Source organism: Schistocerca nitens, chromosome 5 (assembly GCF_023898315.1).
Source record: "Schistocerca nitens isolate TAMUIC-IGC-003100 chromosome 5, iqSchNite1.1, whole genome shotgun sequence".
Lineage (NCBI taxonomy): Eukaryota > Metazoa > Arthropoda > Insecta > Orthoptera > Acrididae > Schistocerca > Schistocerca nitens.
The window spans coordinates 456,347,961-456,374,507 of record NC_064618.1 but is presented as its reverse complement, the minus strand read 5'-3'; the positions used below and the strand labels follow the sequence as shown (position 1 = coordinate 456,374,507).

Sequence of the window (26,547 nt, the reverse complement as noted above, 5' to 3'; positions counted from 1 at the left end):
GTGTAGCCATGAATGGAAGTGAAACATGGACAATAAATAGTTTGAACAAGAAGAGAATAGAAGCTTTCAATATGTGGTGCTACAGAAGAATGCTGAAGATTAGTTGGGGTAGATCACATAACTAATGAGGAGGTGTTGAATAGAATTGGGGAGAAGAGGAGTTTGTGGCACAACTTGACTAGAAGAAGGGATCGGTTGGTAGGACATGTTCTGAGGCATCAAGGGATCACAAATTTAGCATTCGAGGGCAGCGTGGAGGGTAAAAATCGTAGAGGGAGACAAAGAGATGAATACACTATGCAGATTCAGAAGGATGTAGGTTGCAGTAAGTACTGGGAGATGAAGAAGCTTGCACAGGATAGAGTAGCATGGAGAGCTGCATCAAACCAGTCTCAGGACTGAAGACCACAACAACAACAACAACAACAACAAGAAGCCTCCTGCACACCAGGATTCGAACCTGGGCCTCCTGCTCACTAGGCAGATGTGCTACCCTGGGACTGTGGCTAACACAGCTGCAAGTTATTACCCTACTATATCTCCTTCCCTACTACAAACTCCAACTCATGCTCAGCCCATCTGGATGTTCCCCCTTCTTAACTCATATCAGTATTGCAAAGGCTCTCCAACATTGGAATAGCACCTTAGCACTGAATAAAATGGAGATAATCCTCCCTGTACCTAAGATGTAGATGATATATTAATCATATGAAATTATATGTGCCAAGGACATATTAAGTCTCAGCTGTATCTATGATAATGAACACAGGCTGAAGCGATGAAATAAAATTTGTACAATGAATGTGCGTTCATCTTCTTGCTCACTAGTATACATTATAAAAATGGACTGTTTTCAAAATAATGGCATCCTAAAATAAAGACATCCTAATACCCTGCATCTTTTTTCAGTACTAATATTTGTAAAGAGTGTTCAAATGAAAAGGTATGAAACATCGTAACAACCAAACCAGTTGAAATTTGCATTTGCCACTATGGGACAACATAGTGACACATCTAGGGGTGTGAATGTAGTATCAACACCTCCCCCTAAAAATTCAAAGCTGTGCCCTCAGCAGACAAGGTGACACTGTCTTTTTCGACATCCGAGGTCCAGTACTCACCAAATTCCTCAAGCGTGGAAAAGCCACAGACATGTACTGTGACATGCTTTGTAGCCCAAGAAAGTCCATCAATAACAAATGACCTGGGCTACTCACGGAGGAAGTGATTCTGCTCTACAACAATGGGCATCCACATGTCTCCACAGTCACAAGAAGTGTAATGGTCAAGTTCAAGTGCAAGCAGCTTGAGGGCTCCTGTCACAGCCACAAGAATTCTGTAAACAGGGGATCCTTTGGCTTGTGAAACATTGGGATAGAAGGGCTCAGGCCTTTGTGATTACTTTTGAATAAAAACTTCAATTACATCCAAAGTATTCATGGTTGGGTGAAATTACCTGATATTTCCTGATTTCCAGAGAAGTTTTAGCATTTTCCCCTGACAAATTTTGAGATCTCAAGGGTACGTAAAGACATAAGTTGACAAAAAATGTAAGGACTTCTGTATTTCTAAATGTGTGAGCAAAAATCGTAAGTACTAACATCAACTTCTTTTGTAATGAACTGTTTTTGATGGAGGAAGCAAGCCAAATGGTATATAAGTTTCATTAAGACTGCTGACGTTATTTTATTTCAATAAAATGAAACACATTTGGTGATAAAAATAAACATTTCATTGCAGTCGTAAGACAGATTTAAAATATCTTCAATGATTTCAGAAACAACCTCAGAAAAAAAGCAGCCCTCTTGAAAGCAGTGCATAAGGTGGGGAAGAGTTGTGTAAACCAACACTACAGCCGACTGCCAATAAAATGTTGGTTCTACTATGATTGTTATTGTTGGTTATTACCCACTGGGTTATGTCTATTATTTTACAGGTATTGTGTGATTTTTCTTTCGAGAAATACATGAGTACATAGCGTATGAACTGACAGTGATTGCCACAATTTTCTTCTTCTTATTGTCCATACTTTTTCACATATAAACTGCATTTGAAGTGCCAAAATGTACTAGAATAAATAAAATGTCTATAAAATGGCACACTGTACAATGTACTTGTGGTGAGAGAGTCGCAATTTCTGAAATCCACACACAAACAGACCTAGCCTGCAGGCAGATTGGTGAGACTAGATCTGATGGGCAGGGCCTGCACATTAGTGAGACAACATGTTGCTGAAATGAGACCACAGTGATCAATCCATGCAACAGATAACTTGCACGAATGCTCTGAGAATCAGTACTAATGAGGATACGTAGCAACTCACCATAAAGATGATTAGGGCACAAATCGCAGAATATCTGAGTGACCACCATCAAACGTTCATTTCTGAGGAAGAGGATGTGGAACAAAAATGGAAAAAATTCAGAAACATCGTCCAGTACGCCTTAGATAAGTTCGTACTGACTAAGGTCCAAAGCGAGGGGAAAGATCCACCGTGGTATAACAATCATGTACGAAAGGTACTACGGAAACAAAGAAAGCTTCATCATAGGTTTAAGAGTAGTCGAATCATAGCTGATAAGGAAAAGCTGAACGAAGCGAAAAAGAGCGTAAAGAGAGCAATGAGAGAAGCATTCAACGAATTCGAACATAAAACATTGGCAAACAATCTAAACAAGAACCCTAAAAAGTTTTGGTCATATGTAAAATCGGTAAGCGGATCTAAATCCCCTATTCAGTCACTCGTTGACCACGATGGCACCGAAACAGAGGACGACCGAAGAAAGGCAGAAATACTGAATTCAGTGTTCCGAAACTGTTTCACTGCGGAAAATCGTAACACGGTCCCTGACTTCAGCCGTCGCACGGACGCCAAAATGGAAAATATTGAAATAAACGATATCGGAATTGAAAAACAACTGCTATCACTTAGTAGCGGAAAAGCATCCGGACCAGACGAGATACCCGTAAGATTCTACTGTGATTATGCTAAAGAACTTGCCCCCTTTCTATCAGCAATTTATCGTAGATCTCTGGAAGAACGTAAAGTACCTAGCGACTGGAAGAAAGCGCAGGTCGTTCCCATTTTCAAGAAGGGTCATAAATCAGATGCGAATAATTATAGGCCTATTTCGCTTACGTCAATCTGTTGTAGAATAATGGAACATGTTTTATGTTCTCGTATTATGACGTTCTTAGATAATACAAATCTCCTTCATCATAACCAACATGGATTCCGCAAACAGAGATCATGTGAAACTCAGCTCGCCCTATTTGTCCAAGAAATTCACAGTGCCGTAGACACTGGCGAGCAGATTGATGCCGTATTCCTGGACTTCAGGAAGGCATTTGATACGGTTCCGCACTTACGCTTAGTGAAAAAAATACGAGCTTACGGTATATCGGACCAGGTTTGTGACTGGATTCAGGATTTCCTAGAAGAAAGAACACAACATGTCATTCTTAACGGTTCAAAATCTGCAGATGTAGAGGTAATTTCGGGAGTACTGCAAGGAAGCGTGATAGGACCATTATTGTTTACAATATACATAAATGACTTAGTTGACAACATCGGTAGCTCCGTGAGGCTATTTGCAGATGACACGGTTGTCTACAAGAAAGTAGCAACATCAGAAGACTCGTACGTACTCCAGGAAGACCTGCAGAGGATTAATGAATGGTGCGACAGCTTTCCCTAAACGTAGATAAATGTAATATAATGCGCATACATAGGGGCAGAAATCCATTCCAGTACGATTATGCCATCGGTGGTAAATCATTGGAAGCGGTAACGACCGTAAAATACTTAGGAGTTACTATCCGGAGCGATCTGAAGTGGAATGATCACATAAAACAAATAGTGGGAAAAGCAGGTGCCAGGTTGAGATTCATAGGAAGAATTCTAAGAAAATGTGACTCATCGACGAAAGAAGTAGCTTACAAAACGCTTGTTCATCCGATTCTTGAGTATTGCTCATCAGTATGGGACCCTTACCAGGTTGGATTTATAGAAGAGATAGACATGATCCAGCGAAAAGCAGCGCGATTCGTCATGGGGACATTTAGTCAGCGCGAGAGCGTTACGGAGATGCTGAACAAGCTCCAGTGGCGGACACTTCAAGAAAGGCGTTACACAATACGGAGAGGTTTATTATCGAAATTACGAGAGAGCACATTCCGGGAAGAGATGGGCAACATATTACTACCGCCCACATATATCTCGCGTAATGATCACAACGAAAAGATCCGAGAAATTAGAGCAAATACGGAGACTTACAAGCAGTCGTTCTTCCCACGCACAATTCGTGAATGGAACAGGGAAGGGGGGATCAGATAGTGGTACAATAAGTACCCTCCGCCACACACCGTAAGGTGGCTCGCGGAGTATAGATGTAGATGTAGATGTAGATCACTCAGTTGCAGACACGCACACAGCAAAGACAATCACACTCTCACAACTAAATTTTTGGCCATAGCCTTTGTCAGAAAATGAGAGCACGCAAGCATTCACACAATCACTCAGACACAACTTGTGCACACATGACCACTGTCTCCGGCCACTGTGTCAACAGTCTCTGAGAATCAGATCCACACAAACCACTCCTCACACCTCCCTGCCTCTCATTGGCAGCTGCTAGGCTAGCGTCAAAAGTGGTGGCAGCACTGACTGCAAGCTGAGGGGAGTGGAAGAAAGTGGAGAAGCAGAAAATAAGGGAGTAAGGAAGCAGTGCACATACTCAGCTGTGCCCAGCCAGTAAACAAACCATTTCACTTACTGAGACAAAACGAGATTTTTCCAATGTTCTTTTCAAATTTCCCTGATATTCCCCTGACACATTTGAAATTCCCTAATATTCTCTGAACTTGTGGAAACGCTGGTATTGTATTGTACCTTTTCTTTTGACCACCATTCATATTTCAACACTGAGTACCTGTCAATTCAGATGAGGAAGATAGTTTACTGTAAACTATAATATACACTTGGCTTTTGTGTAAGCTACTAGTCACTATGACTCTTGTAAGGGCAGACTGTCAAAGCACACAAGAATAAGACTGAATTCTAAGTGAGGAAACCTCAGGTAGACCACGCACACCTATTCCCCCTTCCCTCTTGGTAAAGTCACAATTTTTGTAGTTCAGTCCCAAATTTTTATGAAGTTAATTTGGAACACTTAGTCGTCCCAGATTTAACAATTATGAATAGGTTTATACTGAATTACATATTTTCACCAGTATCAATATGTCTGTGTCAAATAGTTCGTAACCAGACAGAATCATACACAATTCTCAAATTTACTCTAGCTAGTGTAGTTTCCCTTCTGCTGTCCTAGTACTAATCCTGCTACTGCAAATAATATATGGATCAGTGAGAAACCACATACTGTAGAAACTATGAAAGCAATGCTACCAACTACAGTGAATTATAATGAAACCTTGTTGAATTTATCAAAGAATACAGACATGCTAAAGAAAATTCACAGTATTGTACTCCTTCATCCTAGAAGATACTAATAAAATATAAGTTAATGTATATTTTGAAACAAATTAAAGTGAGATTTTGCATTTATTGCATGTAATTAAGTTTTTTGTAGAATCATAATTTTTTAACGTGTCCCAAATTTGGGTCTAGAAAATATGGTCACCTTAACAAAACTTACCTATGATACCTCACAAGGTTCAGTGCTTGGCCAGGGTCTAAATACATTTACATCTGATGCAATCAGGAGAATGACAGAACAGACTTACATCTAGTTCACAGCTCATATAATTTCCATAGAGACTATGCCTCTTTGTCTACAGTTCAGAGAGATGTTTTGTATTCTGCTCTAAAATATTACAGTTGAAAATCATGGATGCATGTTACTTGTAAGCTTTATGAAATGTGGTGGTCATGTTCTGGACTCATAATGAAACTCTCATCTTGACCACAACATATTTACTTTATTTCTTCCTTAAATAAATATTTTGTGGCCAAGACAAGAATTTCATTACAAACTCAATTTTCAAAAGTGAAGTCAACAAGTACCTCACTGATTACCATTTCTATAACTAAACTGAATAGTGGAACATACGGATGTAAATTCTTCTTAATATTTGTATTAAATCTATTTTGAATTTGCCCATACAGACAACTGATAGTATTCTGTGTAAAGTTAAATAAATTCTTTTTTCGAAGTATTAGTTGACAAAAGCATCTGAGAGTTACAGTACAGGAGCAGTGATATTTTTTCACCACAGCTGATTTTCTCCCATTATACATTTAGATAAAGAACTCTAGAAGAAATCAGCATACTTATAAGAGTGAGTAGATTAGCATTAGTAATAATTTGTTATTAGGATACAATATAAAAGTAGCTTGCAGTAGTAGATACTGTCTGTTAATTTTTAATTTGAATCATTTCATATCACTGAATGTCCTCTTGTATATGGGATTCATGGAATAGAATGTGCAAATGAATGAATAAAGAATGTATGAAAGCATAATAGGTTGGAATTAGTGTACCAAAGACTATCAGAGTATCATATGCACTGATAGCAACAGCACAGGCACAGGCACATGACACACTGAACAGCAATTTGTGGCTGTTTGCTGATGATGTTGTGTTGTGTGGGATGGTGGACTGTAGGAGGATAGGAGGATACAAGATCATTTAGACAGAATTTTTAGCTGGTGTAATGAACGGTAGCTTGCCCTACATGTGGAAAAATGTAAGTTACCAGCCCAACGCAGTCAAGTTGGTTAAATATCTATTTGTAATGTTGCAAATCAATATGAAACAGAATGAGCATCACAGGCTGGTAGTAGGAAAGGCGAATGCTTGACTTCATTTTATTGGGAGGATTTTGGGAGGAGGTAGCTCATCTATAGAAGATACGGCATACAAAAAACTAGTGTGACCCATTCTTGAATATTGCTTGCATGTTTGGGATCCCTAAAAGGTCAGATTAAAGGAATACATTGAAGCAATTCAGAGGTATGCTGCTAGACATGTTACTGGTAGGTTTGGTCAGCACCCAAGTATTACAGTGATGCTTTGGGAACTCAAACGGGCATCCCTGGAGGAAAGACAGTGCTCTTTTCATGAGGCACTGTTGCAGAAATTTAGAACACTTGCATCTGAAGTCAACTGCAAATCGATTCAACTGCTGCCAACATGTATTTTGTGCAAAGACTGTGAAAATAAAGTGAGAGAAATTAGGGCTCATATGGACATTTATAAACAGTCATTTTTCCCTCAGTCTATTTTCAAGTGGAACAGGGATGGAAATGTCAAGTAAGTGCTATGTGGTACCCTTCGCCATGCACTGTACAGGGACTGTGGAGTACATACGTAGTTCAGCATATGACAGCATGTACAGTATGTACAATACTTATCACCAAAAATAATTGTCAAAGAAACTAATTCTCCATGCTTAAGTAGCATGAATGGTAAAGAGGACTGTAACAAGGGACTGTGGAAGTAACATAACACAAGTGAGTTCAGAACTCTTATCAGTTTCACAAAGCGACTGTTTCTACATCTAGACCTCTAACGTAAACTGCATAATCTAGGTTAGGGTAGGTTAAATTAGGTTTCAATACCCAAAACAATGATCACCATCAAAAATACATCGGCACACTGCACACAATGCTCAGGCCAAAGACAGGGTCAATCATGATAGAAAGTATGTTGGATGTCTCATGCACCCCTTTTTTCCAACAAAAGGTTGCACTTACATAGGGCCATTAAACACTGAAATAGCTGTTTGATGGTAAGGACATCAAGTTTACCTTTAATTTTACTCATTCTTTCTACAGATGACTTTCAGCCTAGGAGAATGACGTATTCCACAGTAGTGCAACATTAAAGATCATCCAATGCTACTTTGGAATTGTGGGTTCAGATATTAACATATTATATTTAAGATATTAGCTCTAATGTGTACTTCAGTTGTTAGGGGAGCAATTACCAAGGCCCTTTTACTTCTACTGACATAATCTCAGTACAGTTAATTAGCGATTTACTCTACAGCTCTTCTGAATGCAGAAACAGGGTATGCTTCAAAAAGGTAAGCTCATCTTTGCTAATGGCTATGAATATAAACTGTTCAGGAAAAATTATGCACTGCCCTCAAGACCTGCACAGTATTTTTATACTGGAAAATGTCTGGGGCAGAAATTAGTACAACTTAGTGAATTTTGTTTTCTGGGCATTAGGCCATCATCCAAGCCATATTTCTGTGACTAATGTTTTGTTTCCTAATACTGGCGACATCATCAGACTCTATAAAAATTCAGATAACAAAGGAAGTCTGCACTGTATGATTATTACAGCTTAGTATAAAATTTCCCATTTCATTTTATTTGATTTAGAGGAAAAGTTAGCTCTTATGATTATAACATGAGTTCATTTCTGCTCCCTGTACATTCAGCTTCACAATTTTACTATTGCACCAAAATAGTGAATTCACATTCTATTCCATGTAATGCCAATAGTGAGTCACAGTAAAAAAGCCTCTGACTGATTTTCAATCTGGGTAAAATTATTCCACAATTTAGCTAAAGCAATTTTAGAGCAGCCATACAAAAAATAAAACTGAACAGTGACATACAATTTGATTCTGGATCATCCAGAAATATGAGCTTCCTCCAAACAGTTTGAGTTTGCTGATGTGTTAAGAAAATCTCAGGGAACAAAACATAATACTAAAATCTATGTTTTCTGTGGAAATTACTCTACAAAACAATGGAAAAGACAAATATCACTAAAGTGGATCACATAATAATTAATTATTTCAATATGAACATCATTACCATAAATGATAACCCACAGCAAGTGGACATATGTCATATATACAACTGACTGTCAGTTTTATACATGAATAAATTGTACGTAAGTCTCTTCAAATTACCTTGATACATGGCTCCAGAAGCTGCTCCTCATTTATTTCATTTGCAAATTCAAAAATACTCATTGCATTACTAGGGCGTAAATTATCTATTATGTAATTGTGACAAGTATGACAAAGATGAGGTAACATATATTTTTTTGCTGCATACAAAACTCCAGCTGCTTCATCTACTGATGAAATATTTGCCACATCAGTGTAAATGTACCTGAAAATAAGTTTTTTTTTTTAAATATGTGTACAAAAGAAAACAGACTATCTTTTGGCGAAGAGTTCTCGGGCTTCCAGCCGGGTGGCGATGTCTTCAAACTGCGACGTTTCAACGAGTGACATACTCATCATCTTCTGGCGAAGTGCCGAGACTTTGCGGATGCCGGTCCCTTTATACCTGCGGTGTGCCCCCCACCACCTGGCCGCGGGAGGCTGGGTCCAGAGGAGCCGGCGGGCGGGGTGGAGGGGGAAGCGGGTGCGCCGTTCGTGTCTCCGTCAGAGCATTCTGATCACGTCTCGTGAGCTGGACAGTTCTTGTTGCGTTCCTGGTGTATTGCGGCTAATGCTGGATTCCAGGCCGCGCTCAGTTGACAGCCTTCGTCCCTGTTCACAAGATTCTCGTGGACCCGTATTTCTATTGATTCTTTAATGACGCTATCCCAATAGCTCCCGGCTCGGCACAGCACCCTGGTGTTTTCGAAATCAAAGGTGTGGTCTTCTTTGATGCTATGTTCAGCTATAGCAGATTTCTCTATCTGTCCAAGTCGACTTGGACAGATAGAGAAATCTGCTATAGCTGAACATAGCATCAAAGAAGACCACACCTTTGATTTCGAAAACACCAGGGTGCTGTGCCGAGCCGGGAGCTATTGGGATAGAGTCATTAAAGAATCAATAGAAATACGGGTCCACGAAGCATTAGCCGCAATACACCAGGAATGCAACAAGAACTGTCCAGCTCACGAGACGCGATCAGAATGCTCTGACAGAGACACGAACGGCGCACCCGCTTCCCCCTCCACCCCGCCCGCCGGCTCCTCTGGACCCAGCCTCCCGCGGCCAGGTGGTGGGGGGCACACCGCAGGTATAAAGGGACCGGCATCCGCAAAGTCTCGGCACTTCGCCAGAAGATGATGAGTATGTCACTCGTCGAAACGTCGCAGTTTGAAGACATCGCCACCCGGCTGGAAGCCCGAGAACTCTTCACCAGCTGTATACACCAGGAAAGCATACATTCACATTTAAGACTATCTTTTGTCTTGCTCGGTTTGTTAAAACGAAAATGTTCTTGCAGTTTATCATAAATCACTAAGTTGAATTCTGCAAAGCTTATAAAAATTGAAAATCAACTTTGGCATACTGGATTATATATAATACGAGTAAAGTTGTTTTAAAGAAATACAATATAATGGCAAAATGAGACTGTATCACCAGTAGACGTCAAGCTTTATGTGTAACAGTTCATCCATAATATCTGCAGCTTTCATTACTTGTTGATAAAATAATTTGTGGACATACAACCACATTTTAATTTCCAAAAGGTGCAATGTTACAGCAAACAATCATGTTACAATCATCAAGACTAGAACATCTGAAAATGGTTTTATGTAAGAATGGATACACAAAGTGGTAGATTCAGTAAACTACTCATCCTAAATCAACAGTACACTAAGCAGAAATGGAAGAGGAGCCTGAGAAGGATGTATCTGCTGCATTTATCCCACACAGTGATACATTATTCAAGAGGACTGGAGGATTTCTGGGAATACACCACACAAAGATTTGTTTTTTGGCCACTGGTTAAAACATCAGGACTGCTCGGCAGTGCCTAGCACAACCTTTATCTTTTGCAGTCCAGTCTCTATGAAATACCTGCCAATGAGGCATGATGTACATAAGGCAGACAGTAAAAACTGTCAAAAATCACTGCTGTGAACACCAATGGATTCCTAATTATTTCAACCTAACAAATCAGCACTCACAGAGTACGACCTATGGAAATTACTTGGAATGGGTTACGACTACCCTGAAATTTCTGGCACAGACCTCAAAATACGACTGCTATTTAAAAAAATGCTGTAACTGCGACCAGGACGGTCGCGGGGTAGCAATGACGGAAAGCGTGGCGGGACCCGCGGAGAGGCCCGCGAACAACAACACAACAGAAGAGGACGGACATGACCAACGAAGGACAGAACGAATACAACAAGACTGAACAACAGAGTCACAAGGAAACAAACACGTCCACTCGTACACGAACCAGGACGCAAGCAGTCTAGTGCAAAGCGAGGTGTAAACCAACGTAAGCGAGATTAGACTGACTGGCTGGGTGAGAGGCCGGCGCTTAAGTACGCTATAGGGGGCGCCGCTATTGGCCACTGGGATCACGTGTTCAACTGTAGTGCCCACACACTAAAAGCGGGCCAGGAGGTGCACGCCGCCACAGCTTATGGCATGATGGTGCAGAGACCTCTATGGGTCTTCGACGTCTGGCGCAGATTCAAAATCCGTGGCGTGCGGTACCAGAAAAAACATCGAGATATGAATAAGGGACCATTTACCAACTTGGTAAGGCATGGGAATTACACAAAGAACTGATGCCAAGGATAGGCAGAATATCAATGGATACATCTCCATTGCGCATTTCTCAACGTGAACAGAGAATGGAGCAGCTAGTCATAAGGGCGGGGGAGAGATATGTATAACATGCATCTGCCCTGTGGCAATCAGTTCACGAGCACAATTGGTGATGGCAGTGTAGTTCTTTGCCAAAATATTGTGCAAGATGGACACTAAGATCTGGCCATACACCCATGAATTATTTTGTAATCAATTATGCCAGAAGAAACTGAGGGTCATTAATTCTTTGTCCATTTACAACTAATGTTACACACCACGTAACACACATTTCCTGTTTACGTTACTTTCATATAAACTCTGTTATAAACAAAAAAATGTGGTACTGCAGTTGAAAGCACAATGAAAAAAGCTGTGATTGACGTAAGCAGTGTCTTTTTGTTTTCGCAGACATTAATTTATCAAGGAGAAAGCCAAACGGATTTGGTGTAGATGTAGCAGTAGGAGGACTGTACAGTTCCACATTTTTTTGGACATGAAGGTCATTATAAACCAAGAACTTAGCTCAACTGGATGAATAATTGGGAAGGAAACAGTGATGGCTTTGTTTAAACTCATTTGTGACTTCTCCATTCTGCCAGACTGCTCCTGAAGCATGACGTTTATTGCATGAATCTTTGGTTTGAGCATTATAAAAACGCTATTAGTGAGCTAAAACTCAAAGCCAAAACCTATACACTGAGGAACAACTAAATCAGGGGCAGCTGATGTATTGCAGAGAAAGTGCTTCTGCTGCTATCGTTAACTGAATAGTATGGTACGTCACCTGATTGGAATGTTGTCAGAGCTTGTGCTGCGACAGTATGACAACCGGGTGCAGAAAGGGCAAAATTCTGTCATTGCTAGATTGTGAGAGCCTGACGCAAGGAACACTCCTTCTACATGGATGTGCAGGTACTGGGCTTTTCGATACCACCATGTGAAAGCAAATGCCACCACTCTCTCTCTGCTACTGTGTATAACAACGTGTCATTTACAGGCACTGCCGAAGATTGTCATGGATTGTAACAGTGGGTAAATAAACCACTGCGTAGCAAATTACTTATCACTCTGTACTGTCATCATCATGAGAATGAAGATGATGATTCAATTGTCAATGAGTATGAGACCCCACGAACCATGGACCTTGGCAACACGAGGTGGCTTGCACGACTCTATGATACAGATAGCTGTATTGTATGTGCAACCACATCAGGGGGGTATCTGTGGAGAAGCCAGACACACATCTGATTCTGGAAGAGATGCAAGCAGCCTTTCCTGTAGTTGCAGGGGCACACGTCTGGATGAATGACTGACCTGGCCTTGTAACATTAACCAATATGGCAATGCTATGTTGGTACTGCAAATCGAAAGCAAGAGAAACTAAAGCTGTTATCTTTCCTGAGAAAATGTAGTTGTGCTGTATGACTTAATGATGATTGCATCCTCCTGAGTAATATATTCATTCCAGAGGTCCTCTTTGCTTCTCAAGTGAGCATTTTTCAGGAGGATGTTAACATCAGGAAAAACAAAACTGGCATTCTACAGATCAGATGGTGGAAGATTACAGCATTTTAAAAAAAATGGATAGATTGAATTTATATAAAGTGAAAAAGTAGTGAAGTGCAGTGGCAGGAAGAACAGGACTCCTACTCAGGGCAGTATAGGTTTATCCAACACAAAATCAAACACAGGTACTGCAGTAGTAGTTTTAATAATGAATAAGAAAATAGGAATGCAAGTAATGTTACTATGAACAGCAAGATAAGACATGAAGTAACACCTATCACAGCAGTACATGTTTATATACCTTCTAGCTTAGAAAATGATGAAAAAAAAATATGATGAGATAAAAGAAATTATTTGAAGCTAAGGGATCTGATGAAAATGTGAGGAACTCGGAGGGGGGTGGGGGTGGAATTCAAGACAAGAGACTAGGAAAATGAACATGGACTGAGGGGGACAGAATGAAAGAGAATGTTGCCTGATAGAACTACACAGAAAACAATTTAATCATTCTCAATACTCAGTTTAGAAGTCATATTAAAGGTTTTATATGTACAAATTCGGAGTAGGTATTAAAATCCATGGAGAAGAAATAAAAACTTGGAGGTTCGCTGATGACATTGTAATTCTGTCAGAAACAGCAAAGGACTTAGAAGAGCAGTTGAACGGAATGGACAGTGTCTTGACAGGAGGATATAAGATAAACATCAACAAAAACAAAATGAGGGTAATGTAATGTAGTCGAATGAAGTCGGGTGATGCTGAGGGAATTAGATTAGAAATGAGACACTTAAAGTAGTAAAGGAGTTTTGCTATTTGGGGAGCAAAATAACTGATGATGGTAGAAGTAGAGAGGATATAAAATGTAGGCTGCCAATGGCAAGGAAAGTGTTTTTGAAGAAGAGAAATTTGTTAACATCGAGGATAGATTTAAGTGTCAGGAAGTCTTTTCTGAAAGTATTTGTATGGAGTGTAGCCATGAATGGAAGTGAAACATGGACAATAAATAGTTTGGACAAGAAGAGAATAGAAGCTTTCAATATGTGGTGCTACAGAAGAATGCTGAAGATTAGTTGGGGTAGACCACATAACTAATGAGGAGGTGTTGAATAGAATTGGGGAGAAGAGGAGTTTGTGGCACAACTTGACTAGAAGAAGGGATTGGTTGGTAGGACATGTTCTGAGGCATCAAGGGATCACAAATTTAGCATTCGAGGGCAGCTTGGAGGGTAAAAATCGTAGAGGGAAACCAAGAGATGAATACACTATGCAGATTCAGAAGGATGTAGGTTGCAGTAAGTACTGGGAGATGAAGAAGCTTGCACAGGATAGACTAGCATGGAGAGCTGCATCAAACCAGTCTCAGGACTGAAGACCAAAACAAAAACAACAACAACAACAACAACAACAATGTACAAGATACCTGGAGATGTAGGAAGGTTTCAAACAATCATATAATGATGACTAATAGCTTTCAAAACCTGATTTTAACTGCAAAACTTTTCAAGAGGGCAAATGTGGACTCTGTCCATAATTTATTAGTTTTGAACTGCAGACTAAAACTGAAGAAACTGCGAAACTGTAGGAAATTAAGGGGATACAGTCTGGAAAAGTTGAAGGAACTAGAATTTGTTGAGAGTTTCAGTGGAGATATCAGGCAACATATGAAACAGAGGAAAAGAATATGACAGAAGATAAACGAGTAGCTTCGAGAGATGACATGCCAAAGGCAGCAGGGGATCAAATGGGTAAATAGACATGGCCTAGCAGAAATCCTTGGATAATGCAGGAGATATTGAATTTAACTGAAGAAAGAAGAAAATATAAAAACTGTGGCAAATGTAGCAGGAATTAGGATATATAGGTGTCTAAAACATGAGATTGGAAGTAAGTTCAAAATGGCAATGCAGGAATGGCTATATGAGAAATGCAAGAATGTAGAAGCCAGCATGCCTAGGAACAACATAGATGCAGCATAAAGGAAAATTAAAGAGACCTTTGCAGAAAAGAGAAGCACCTGCATGAGTATTATGAGCTCAGGTGGCAAGCCTGTAGTAAGCAAAGGCGGGAAGGCAGAAAAGTGACAAAAATACATACGAGTAATGAGTCCATATAAAGAAATCATACTCAAAAACAATATTATAGAAAGAGAAGAGGAAGTAAATGAAGATGAGATAGGAGTTATAATATTGCAAGAAGAATTAGACAGAGCAGTGAAAGACCTAAGTCGAAATAAATTCCTAGAGTAGATAAGATCCCTTTAGAACTATGGAAATCCTGGGGAGCCAGCCATAATAAAACTACGTCACCTTGTATGTATGGTATACTGGACACGCTAAATACCGTCAGATTTCAAGAAGAATGTAATAACGTGTATTCCACAAAAGGAAGATACTGAAAGGTGAGAATATTACCGAACCATAGTTTAATAACTCATGGTTGCAAGATACTGACATGAACTACTTACACAAGGATGTAAATATTGGTAGAAACTGACCTTTAGGAAGATCATTTTAGGTTCCAGAGAAATGTAGGAAGATGTGAGAGCAGACTGACTCTTCAACTTATCTCAGAAGATAGAGTGAAGAAAGGCACATCTAAGTTAACAGTATTTGTAGATTTAGAGAAATCCTTTCACACTGTTGACTGGAATACACTCTTTATAATTATGAAGGTAGCAGTGGTAAAACACTGGGAGCAATAAGTTATCTCTAACTTGTACAAAGTCCATACTGCGGTTTTAGGAGTTGAAAGACATGAAGGGGAAGCAGTAGTTGAGAAGGGAACGAGACAGGGTTGTAGTATCTCCCCAATGTTTCCCAATCTGTACAATGAGCAAGCTGCACAGAACGCATTGGAGACATTTAGGAAAGAGAATTAAAGTTCAGGGAAAAAAAAAAAAAAAAAACTCTATGGTTTGCTGATGACATTGTAATTCTGTGAGAGGTGACAAAGTACTTGCAGGAACAGTCCCGGACAGTGTCTTGAAAAGAGTTTATAAAATGAAAACATCATCAACAGAAAAGCAAAGGTGATGGAAAAGTGTTAAATTTAAAGCAGAGGATGCTAAAGTAATTAGATCAGGAGAGGACACACTAAAAGTAGTAGATACATTTTCTACTTGGGCAGTAAAATAGCTGTTCATGGTTTAAGCAGAGAGGAAATGGAATGCAGACTGGCAACGGTAAGAAAAGTGTTTCTGGAATAGACAGATCTGTTAACATAAAATATAAATTTAAGTGCCAGGGAATCTTTTCTGAAGGTATTGTTTGGAGTGTAGTCTCGTGCAGAACTCAAACATGGATGTTAAACAGTACAGATAAAAAGAGAATAGAAGTTTTGATAGGTCATTCCACAGTAGAATATTGTAAATAAGATGGGTAGATAAATGATAAACAAGGAGATACTAAATCAAACTAGAGAAAAAAGAAATGTGTGGCACAATCTGCCTACAAGGAGAGATTGGTTGATAGGACATATTCTGAAGCATCGAGGAATCATCAATTTGTTACTGGAAGTGTGTGTGTGTGTGTGTGTGTGTGTGTGTGTGTGTGGACACTGTAAAGGGAGACAAATGTTTGAAATAGTTCAAATGGATGTTGGTTGCAGTAGTTAATGCAAAGATTAAGAGGCTTGCACAGGACAGACTAGTATGAATAGCTGCATCAAATACCGTTTTTGGACTGAAGATGACAAGAATAATCAGGAGTGAGAGAGAGGAAGAGGTAGAGAGAGAGAGAGAGAGAGAGAGAGAGAGAGAGAGAGAGAGAGCAATTTTGTTCACACCATATAATGAGATAAGACAATAGAAGAAGGTGGGAATGTAACAGAAGAAAATAGTATGAAACACGGACAGAGAGATGAAAAACACAGCATTAGATCATCTGGCGGCAATTCATACTTTTAATTTCAGATATTTAATACTGAGCAGTTCAGGCAGCCCTCTTACTCTAGTAAAATTCTGAAGACTTCTGGCTCCACATCAGGGATCTTCACACATGCTTCCTCAGCCAGAGGTCCATAACACATGGCTTCGAACACAGGACTGGAAGCTGCTAATATTAGCTTGTGTGCTCTAAAAACCTAGAAGAAAAAAACTGTAATGTATAATCTTACTTCAACAAGAACTTTGTACAACTGGTTGCTAACTGTTCTGCCATTATTGCTGATATATTATTTATGGGCATAAGGCTGTGGTCCAAGGCATAATTTCTCTGCCTAACATTTCATCTTCCACTGCTGGACACCTCATCAGAGGCTTTAACGACTCTGGAAGCTGTTACAGAACTTAAACAAGGTCACCAAGCTGACCTGTTTATATGTATCCTAAGATCATGGACTCGCCTCGACGTAGCCTATGTAGTTGTAGAGGGGAAGAGGTAGAACTGTTTGTTTTATTACTTATTCAGAAATGCTAATGCACAAACATAATTTCAACAGACAATAAGGAGGATTTAAACAGACAAGTTGTGTAAATAAAACAAATGGTGCCAACTGTTCCCCATTATAAGCTCCACGGCATACATCGGCGCAATTCCTTAATCTTACACAGCAGTCTGATGATGTCATAAACTGACCATTGTGTGGATACACATAAACAGTTCAACTTGCTGAGTTTGCTTGAATTCTGTGGTAGCTTTCTCAGTTGTTAAAATCTCTGATGATGTCTTCAGCAGCTAAATTATGCCTTAGGCAGGGAATTGTGCCTTGGACTACAGCCTTATGCCCATATATCATATATCAGCAATAATGCCAGTGCCGACTGTGAAAGCCTGCATTCAATGTTATGACATTCTTCTATTCAACAAACAAAAATGTTGAAAATGTAATTTGCTTCAAATCTGTTGGCATGTTCAGATCATCAATAACATTGTTCTAATCCTCCACATTATAATGGCTAAAATTTTCTTATGAAAAAATAAAACACACAGTACTGATGTTGCAAAATAATTTTATTTTATGGTTTGCTGTGAATGATTTTTGACTTTTTGGGCCCTCTTCAGGCAATTTATATCCAAACAGATAGTCCACACAATCTCAGCAAGAGTTTATATTTGAATAAAGATTGTTTTTCCAAAGATATATAACCTTTATGACTACATATCTATACAAAAACCACAAGTGTAATGACATACACAAGAAGGCTATGAAAAAATAAACCTTATATTACAATATAAGCAAAGATTAAAGGAGACTTACTGATAGCCAAAATTTCAAGTAGTTTTTTTACTTTATTTGCTCTATGGTGGACATCGTATTTAATGTCATAAGAACAACATTAATTCAGAGCTTGTTCAACAAAGGCAGAATTTTTCTTTTTCTGTCTCCAAATTTTTTTATGTTCAGTCATTCTAGTAGTTATAACCCTACCTGATTGACCTACATGTAATTTGCCACACAAACTGCATGAAATCCTATATATTCCTTCTGTTCTAAATGTGGAATCTGCTATTTACTGTTGAACAGATTGTGGGTAACAGTATTCCTAGTACAGAGGGGGCTGATGCAGACATGCTGGCTTTTACTCTGCTGGCAAATATCTATGTAGGCCTAGCTGCATATGGCTTTGGGATCAATTTCTTCTAAGTGTGATTTAGTGCCTTCTGAGGATACAGAAGAGCTGCTACTTCTTTCTGTTAACAAGGGGACTGTACGAACTTCCCCTTACCAATTTCATGCATACTGGGAAGGCGTACAGGGTACAACTAGGACTTTGAAATATGTAAAAGGGAGAAGCAACTTTTCAACCATGTTCAAGAAAACCGAGTTTGTAAATTTTACACATGCTTATATACTTCGTATGGTTGCCAGTATTCAGGAAGTCTGCAGTTGAGTGAGTAAGCACTTAATATCATAAGTGCTAGGTCTCTGGATCAAACCTCAGTGCTGGTACCGTTCCACTCCTCGACTCCCGCTGCCCACTATATTCTAACGAAGGACATATTGTGACTGCACAAAACATCAATATGTAATGAATCATTTATCATCATCTTAATCTTCACCACAAAAAATTGGATTTTTCTCTAAAATTCTGGAAGTAGTTTTGACTTATAACTGTATTCCATGAGGTACATGACGTCATTTTCCCAGCATGCATCCAGATATGATATGACTCACCATACGAAAGCATTTTCCCGGTATTCCTGCAGGTAGTTTCAACCCACCAGAGACAGCTGCATTTGCACAAATGATTTTCAGCTGGTGAAGACAAAAGGCAACAGCATTCTCAAACCCGTAGAATACTTCATTCGTATGTCTGTCCCCAAGGTAGTTACTTGCCAACACTCCAAGATGTCTGATTTTACAAGTACATGTAATGATATTCTTAGTACTTTCACAGTAACAAAACTGAATTTAAAAAAAGGACTCATGAGGACTCGTGTCTAGTACACATCTTTTTCTTACAAACTATTTCATCACTTTGAATCCTTCTGCAGTAATAACATAAGAACATGTGGAAACTGGAGAGGAAATATTTTTCAACACTTCTGGAATACTAGCAGAGAAACAACTCATGGTACAAGATGAAGTAATTGCTCTCCAAGATATTGACAGAACTCCATTTGTAGAAACCGAAGGTCACTTTATCTTCATCAGACAATTACAAGCCTGAAGAGAAGCAGGTAAAAGTGGACAGTGATTATGTTCTGTTGAATTACGAGGTTACAGTTGTTAATCTAGCAAGGGAACATCAAGGAAGCATGAAGGATTTGAAAAGACAGCAAGAAAATTTTAAATTCGTTCATTCATTCATTTATTTTCATATCAATTAAAAAACAATTTTTACAGACAACGAGATATTAATGTGTTAACTAATTTGTTCTGGGGTGCCAATATCAGTCAACTTAAGACTGAACTCTTGCAGAATGAGACACAAACATGGTTCTATACAATATGATATTGCAGTGCCTGTGTCATTCTGATTACAATGCAAAGTTCCTATGGACATTCATGCATGTACAAAGGAACAGACAATGTGGCGACTACAGCTGTTATGAAATACAACAAATGTATTCACAACTGCGAATAAAGACAACCATCAGCTGCTTGATGGAATGACGATAATTGCACCGTAATCAGAATAACACAGGTACTGCAATATCGTATTTCTCTGCTGATACCGGAAAAGTGACTTTCAAGTAGCTGATACCGGAAAAGTGACTTTCAAGTACAATGTCTGACGTGTAGGGGAATATACATAATGGATGTACGAGTACAGGTCATAGACGCATGGTTGATGACATATGAAAGTTTGGGTCGGGCTGTGAGTCGTGCCTGGATAGCCAAATGGTAAGACGAGCACTCGCGATAGGCGAGAAATCTGAGTTTGAGTGCCGGTCCAGCACAAATTTTCACTGTCATCATTCCATTCTACAGCTGATGGTTGTCCTTATTTGCAATTGTGAATACGTTTAATGTATATAAAGATGGTTCTTGTGCAGCAAAAGGATAAGCATAAGGAAACACATTCATACACTGCTCAATATGATGTCACCTTAACCAGAAAATCTCTACCAACAGTCCTTGTTTGATCATTTGGATCAAGGGTGAAAAAATTAGTTGATGAGTACACACAGAAGTGCAAAAACATTATGACAGCGTGCTCAGCCTGGCAAACTCACAACAGTGTTATACAACAATTTTCTAATCAACATCTTGGAGTCACACATGAGAGGAGAACAATTTCTCTTGCTCCTTGGTTCATGGGCAGGGCACAGGAACCCAGGTTTGCATGACATAACTTTTCAATATGGAGGGGTTCTGCCAGCATGCAGAGTTAAAAGTACTTCCTCCAAATGTACTTCACTGGTGGAGCCTTGCAACTTCCTTTTTCTGACAGGCAAGTAAAGAATCTTATAAAATGGCTACAAAACGGCACGTATATCATATTGCTCATCCATATACAGAAGATGAGTCTATGAACTGCCTGTACAATGCTGACGTACACCCATGGCCAGCAAGATCAAATCTGGACCAGAGACAGTATCCAGAATATAAACATCCAATTACAACAGTTGTGGGACAGCTTGTCTCAGGAGAGGCTACAACTGTTTTGCAGCAACATTCCCAACAAATCAGTGGTTGGGTTGGGTTGTTTGGGAAAGGAGACCAGACAGAGAGGTCATCGGTCTCATCGGATTAGGGAAGGACGGGGAAGGAAGTTGGCCGTGCCCTTTCAAAGGAACCATCCCGGCATTTGCCTGGAGCGATTTAGGGAAATCACAGAAAACCTAAATCAGGATGTCCGGACGCGGGATTGAACTGTTGCCCTCCAGAATGCGAGTCCAGTGTGCTAGCCACTGCGCCACCTCGCTCGGTTAACAAATCAGTGCATGCATGCAGAACAGAGGGGGTGCAATAACATACTGGTAAGTGGGCTCACACTGCCAAGTTCTCTGTAAATCTGATTTGAATCTGCAAGCACTGAAATAACATCACACCCCTCTCAACCCATGAAACTTCATTTCCTTTCCTCCTCCCATTCTCGATGCTTCATAGATATAACAGCTTGTCTAACCTAGACCTCAGCCTAAGCTACAAATCAATCTGTCACTGCACCACTCATTTACTAAGATTAGTTTGTTTTTGTGAAACATTCACTGGCTTCCCAAACACAAAACCATAATATCACCTAACCTTAGGCTAGAGATCATTGCACATTCATTGGCTTCAATATCTCACAGCCAAACCAAATAAGTAATGATTATTGAAAATCTCTGCCAGACTGAGACTCGAACCTAAATTTCCCATTTACCATGAGAAGTCAGTTTAATCATTTGCCTACTGGAGCATGCTTCCAGGTCTCAATCAAACTTTCATTATCATAGATGTAGCTCACTACGATTTCTGAACACTAACACCATATGTTCTTGTATGGAGTATGTGAGGTGATTGTTCACAATAAGCAGGAGGCCTGTAATAGAGTTAGGAAAGCAAAGGAACATCATAACAATGGAAGACATGACAATGAAAGTTTAGATTAGGCCTGTAATTATGCTCAAGACAGCCTAATTGTTAAGGTCACTACTTGTTATTATTACAAAATCTGTAAGTACGAGGGTTGAATGAAAAGTAATGCCTCCACCTTCGTTAATTGGGTTTGGATGGGAATATTTTAACATGTCAACTGCAGGAATAACCCTTAGACTGTGATCTTTAATTATCAATATTCACTTTTCCACATAATCACCAGCCAATTGGATACATTTCTGCCAACGATGAACAAGTTTTCTGAAGCCGTCATGGAAGAATTCGACACTCTGTTTCCGTAACTACAGTCTCACAGTTCTCTCAATGTCTTCATCACAAGCATAATGATGTCCTTGAAGATCGTCCTTCATTATTGGGAACAGATGGAAGTCAGGCGGTGCTAAATCTAGACTGTATGGAGGATGCCGTATGGTGGTGAGATTAAGTCCTTGCAGTTCTGCAGTGGTGACACGTGAAGTGTGTGGTTTGGCATTGTCATGCTGCAGGAAAACATTTCCCTTTTCCTTTTGGGCCCTTGTTAACCATCATTTCAGAGTTCGCAGCATTGTGATGTAAAGCACTGAATTTATTGTTGTTTCATGATCAAGGAAATCAAAATGGATAACACCATCTGCATCCCAGAACACTGAGGCCATGATTTTTTCAGCTGAGGGCTGTGTCTTGAATTTCTTTTTCTGGGGCAAGTCTTTGTGTCGATATTCCATAGAATGACGTTTTGGCTCCGGGTCATAATGGTGTACCCACATTATGTCCCATCACAATTGTTGGAATTATGTAATACATTTATATCGGATATGAGAAAGTTCCAGAACATCGTTCTAGAATAAGTTATATCGAGTATGTTCGAGAAGTATCGATTGTGGTGACAGCTATGTTTGTATATATATGCGTGAGTGATGAGGCGCAATAGATAGTCTTCGTGTGTCTTTTATGAAGTGAACCTATGTATATTTTAATAAAGTATTTTATAAGTAAAAGTGTGAATGTGATTCAAAACATGGTAGCAGAGCGTGGTTGTTGAAAAGAAAAGTAGAAGTTAAATATTATATTGTGGCCGTCGCGTGTTATTCAGAAAGTTCGACATGGCTGATATAACTATTCCTGTATTTGATGGCGAGGACTATGGGAACTGGAAGCAGCGGATAATCATGTACCTAAAAATGAAGAAATGTCATACAGTGATTACGAGGGCAAAAGTGAGCTCAGACAACGAAACGTGGGATGAAGAGGACTTGAAGGCTATCAACTATATTTATGGTGCAATCACAAATAAGCAACTAGAATTCGTGAGTGACAGAGAAAGTGCTTTCGAGATCATGAAGAAATTTGATGAACTATATTCGAAAGAGTCTACAGCACTTCAAATAATATGCAGAAACAAGTTGGACAAATTGAGGTTAAGTGATTACAGTGATACGGGGACATTTTTCAGTGCATTTGAAAAAACTGTAAATGAGCTGAAATCTGCAGGCGCTAAAGTAACGGAAAAGGAGAAGTTAAATTATATGCTGCGAACATTACCAGAGTCAATGAGCTATATTGGGGACTTAGTGGACGTCTTGAAGGAAGAGGACCAGACAGTTGAATACGTTAAAAGTAAGATTCAATTATTGAATGCAAAAACTGGAAATGAAGAGGTAAAATCAAATTCATTTCACACAGAAAGAAAATTGAATTCAAGAAATCAGGAGCAAGTATGTTATCGATGCGGCAAAGCAGGTCACTTCAAACGTGATTGTAACCAGGGAAGAACAAGTAACAGAGGCATATGGCATCGTGGAGTACATTTTCAAAGTAGCGACAGAGGTAATGGAAATATGCAGCGTGGAGGCTATAGCAATGTACAGCGTGGAAATTACGGCAACATGCAGCGTGGAGGTTATGGCAGCAGGCAACATGGTCGAGGAGAGCAGCATGGTTTTAGCAGCGGTCGGAATCACAGCAAGCAAGGTTACCATCAGAGTGATCATGGTATGAGTAGTTTTATAACAGAGGTTAATTCTATGATAGGTCAAAATAGAACAGTAGAGTCAAGTAACAACAATCAAATTCAAATCAATTGGTTATTAGACAGTGGCTGTACTGATCATGTTATTAATAATGAGGAATATTTTTCTAAGAGTATAACTTTAAAACAACCTATAAATGTAAAAATTGCTGATGGAAAAATTTTGCAAGCTACTAAAGTTGGTAATGTAATTAGTAATTTTCCTGTCTATGATCAAATGTTTCCAATTAACATGCGAGATGTTTTCTTTGTAAAAGACATAGACAAAAACTTGATCAGTTATGCCAAAATTACAGATAATCACAAAATTGTATCGGTAGGGAATAATGCTAAAATTTTTGATAAAGCTAATGGATTGATTGCGATTGCATGGAAAGAGAGTCAGTTGTATAAAATGAGTAGTACTATTAATAAAGGAGAAGTTAATGTTAATGTTATGAGTAAAGACAATAATATGACAACAAAGGAAAAATGGCATCGCATTTTGGGACATGTTAATTTCAATTATCTAAATACTTTATGTAAACATCAATTGTTAGATGGGGTTCCTTCAGAACTAGAATCAGAATTTATGAAATGTAAAATCTGTATCGAAAACAAAATGCATAATGTTCCTTTTAAAAATAATAGAACCAAAGCAAAAGAAATCTTAGAAATTGTTCACACAGATCTAAATGGGCCTCACTCAACTACTGGAATGCATGGGGAAAGATATTTTCTTTCTTTCATTGATGATTACAGTAAGGCAGCTCGTGTTTACACCATAAAATCTAAAGATCAAGTATACAATTGTTTTGTAGAGTATATTAATGAAGTTGAGAATCTCACTGGGAAAACTGTTAAAAAGATAAGATGTGACAATGGGAAGGAATATTTAAATGAAAATGTCTATGAATTTGTGAGACAAAAAGGAATTGTATTGAATGCTTGTCCACCTTATGTGCATGAGCTTAATGGTACTGCTGAAAGGTATAACAGATCCATCATGGACATGTCTCGGTGTCTGCTAGCCGAAGCGCGAGTGGACACGAGATTTTGGCCTGAAGTGGTTTGTGCAGCAGTGTACCTCAAAAACAGAACTTTAGCTAACACCATTGAAAAGAAAACTCCTTATGAGATATTACTGGGGAAAAGACCTAATGTTAATCATTTGAAGTTGTATGGGAGTAGAGTTTTTGTAAGAGTACCTGAGCAACTGAGGAAGTCGAAATGGGATAGGAAAGCCGATTTGGGGGTTTTAATGGGTTATTGTGAAGTAGGCTACAGAGTGCTAATAAATAATAAGATAGTTGTTGCTCGACATGTTGACATTGTTGAAAGTGGTGTTAAATGTATTGGGTTTAAAGATTATGATTCAGTAAGTGAATATTTTAGTGATTCTGAACACGAAAGTATAGAAAATGAAACTGAACTAATAGAAAAACAGAAGGAAATTGAGAAAAATGAAAAGCTTTCTGATAATCATGAACCAGAGAAAGTACTTGGGTTGAGGAGATCATCTAGAGAAAGAAAACCAAAAATATTAAATGATTATGTTTACAGCAACTTTATTTATGTAAACTTTTGCAGTGCAAATAGTCCGGAAAGCTTTGAGGAGGCGATTAACAGCGCCGAATCAAATTATTGGGAAAAAGCGATGAATAAGGAAATTGATTGTTTGAACAAAAACAAAACATGGGAATTAGTAGATAAACCAGTTGATAAAGAAGCCATTGATGTAAAGTGGGTTTTCACAAAGAAATCAGAAAGTGTTTACAAAGCAAGATTAGTTGTCAGGGGGTTTCAACAAAAAGAAGTCGTCGAGGATATTTATTCTCCAGTAACCAATATGCAAACATTAAAGATTTTGTTGTCATACTGTTGTCAAGAAGGTTTGGTTATAGAACAAATGGACGTAGAGACTGCGTTTCTAAATTGTAAAGTTTTATCTGAAGTTTATGTAAAGCAGCCAAGAGGATATGATGATGGTACGGATAGAGTCTGTAAATTGTATAAAGCATTGTATGGTTTGCGAGAAAGCTCACGAGCTTGGTACAATTGTCTTGATGAGTTTTTAAGAAGTTTAGGTTTTAAAAGGAGTAAATATGATTATTGTCTTTATGTATTGCGAGATGGAGATGTCTTGATTTATTTGATTATTTTTGTCGACGATTTGCTCATTTGCTGTGTGAGAAAAGAAAAAATTGTTAAGATTAAGAACTTATTGTCAAAACGATTTAATATGAAAGATTTAGGTGAGGTAAAAAGATATCTTGGGATCGATATTAATTATGATTGTGAAACAAGAGTTATGAGTTTGAGTCAAGAAAAATATATTGATTCGTTAGCTGCGAAATATAAAATTGAAGATTCGATCTTGTACAAAACTCCAATGGAAGTAAATTTAAAGTTAGAACCAGCGTATGAAGATTGTAATGACGTTAGATATAGAAACTTGATAGGTGCACTCTTGTACGTACGTTCGGGTACTAGACCAGATATTAGCTATAGTGTGAATTACTTGAGCAGATTCCAAAGTTGTTACAGTAGTACTCATTTTAAATATG

The 26,547-nt window shown here is 38.8% G+C and overlaps 1 protein-coding gene across 1 annotated transcript in view; it reads right to left on the bottom strand.

Annotated features, from left to right (window-relative positions):
* The window catches only part of LOC126259902 (BTB/POZ domain-containing protein 6-B-like), a 39,568-nt gene that overhangs the window by 6,974 nt on the left and 6,047 nt on the right, over positions 1–26,547 (bottom strand). The window contains exons 3-4 of the mRNA XM_049956984.1: positions 16,952–17,085; positions 8,893–9,097 (exon numbers count right to left, since the gene is read on the bottom strand). Of these exons, the coding sequence (XP_049812941.1) occupies positions 8,893–9,097; positions 16,952–17,085 (339 nt within the window). The remainder of the gene's footprint in view (positions 1–8,892; positions 9,098–16,951; positions 17,086–26,547) is intronic.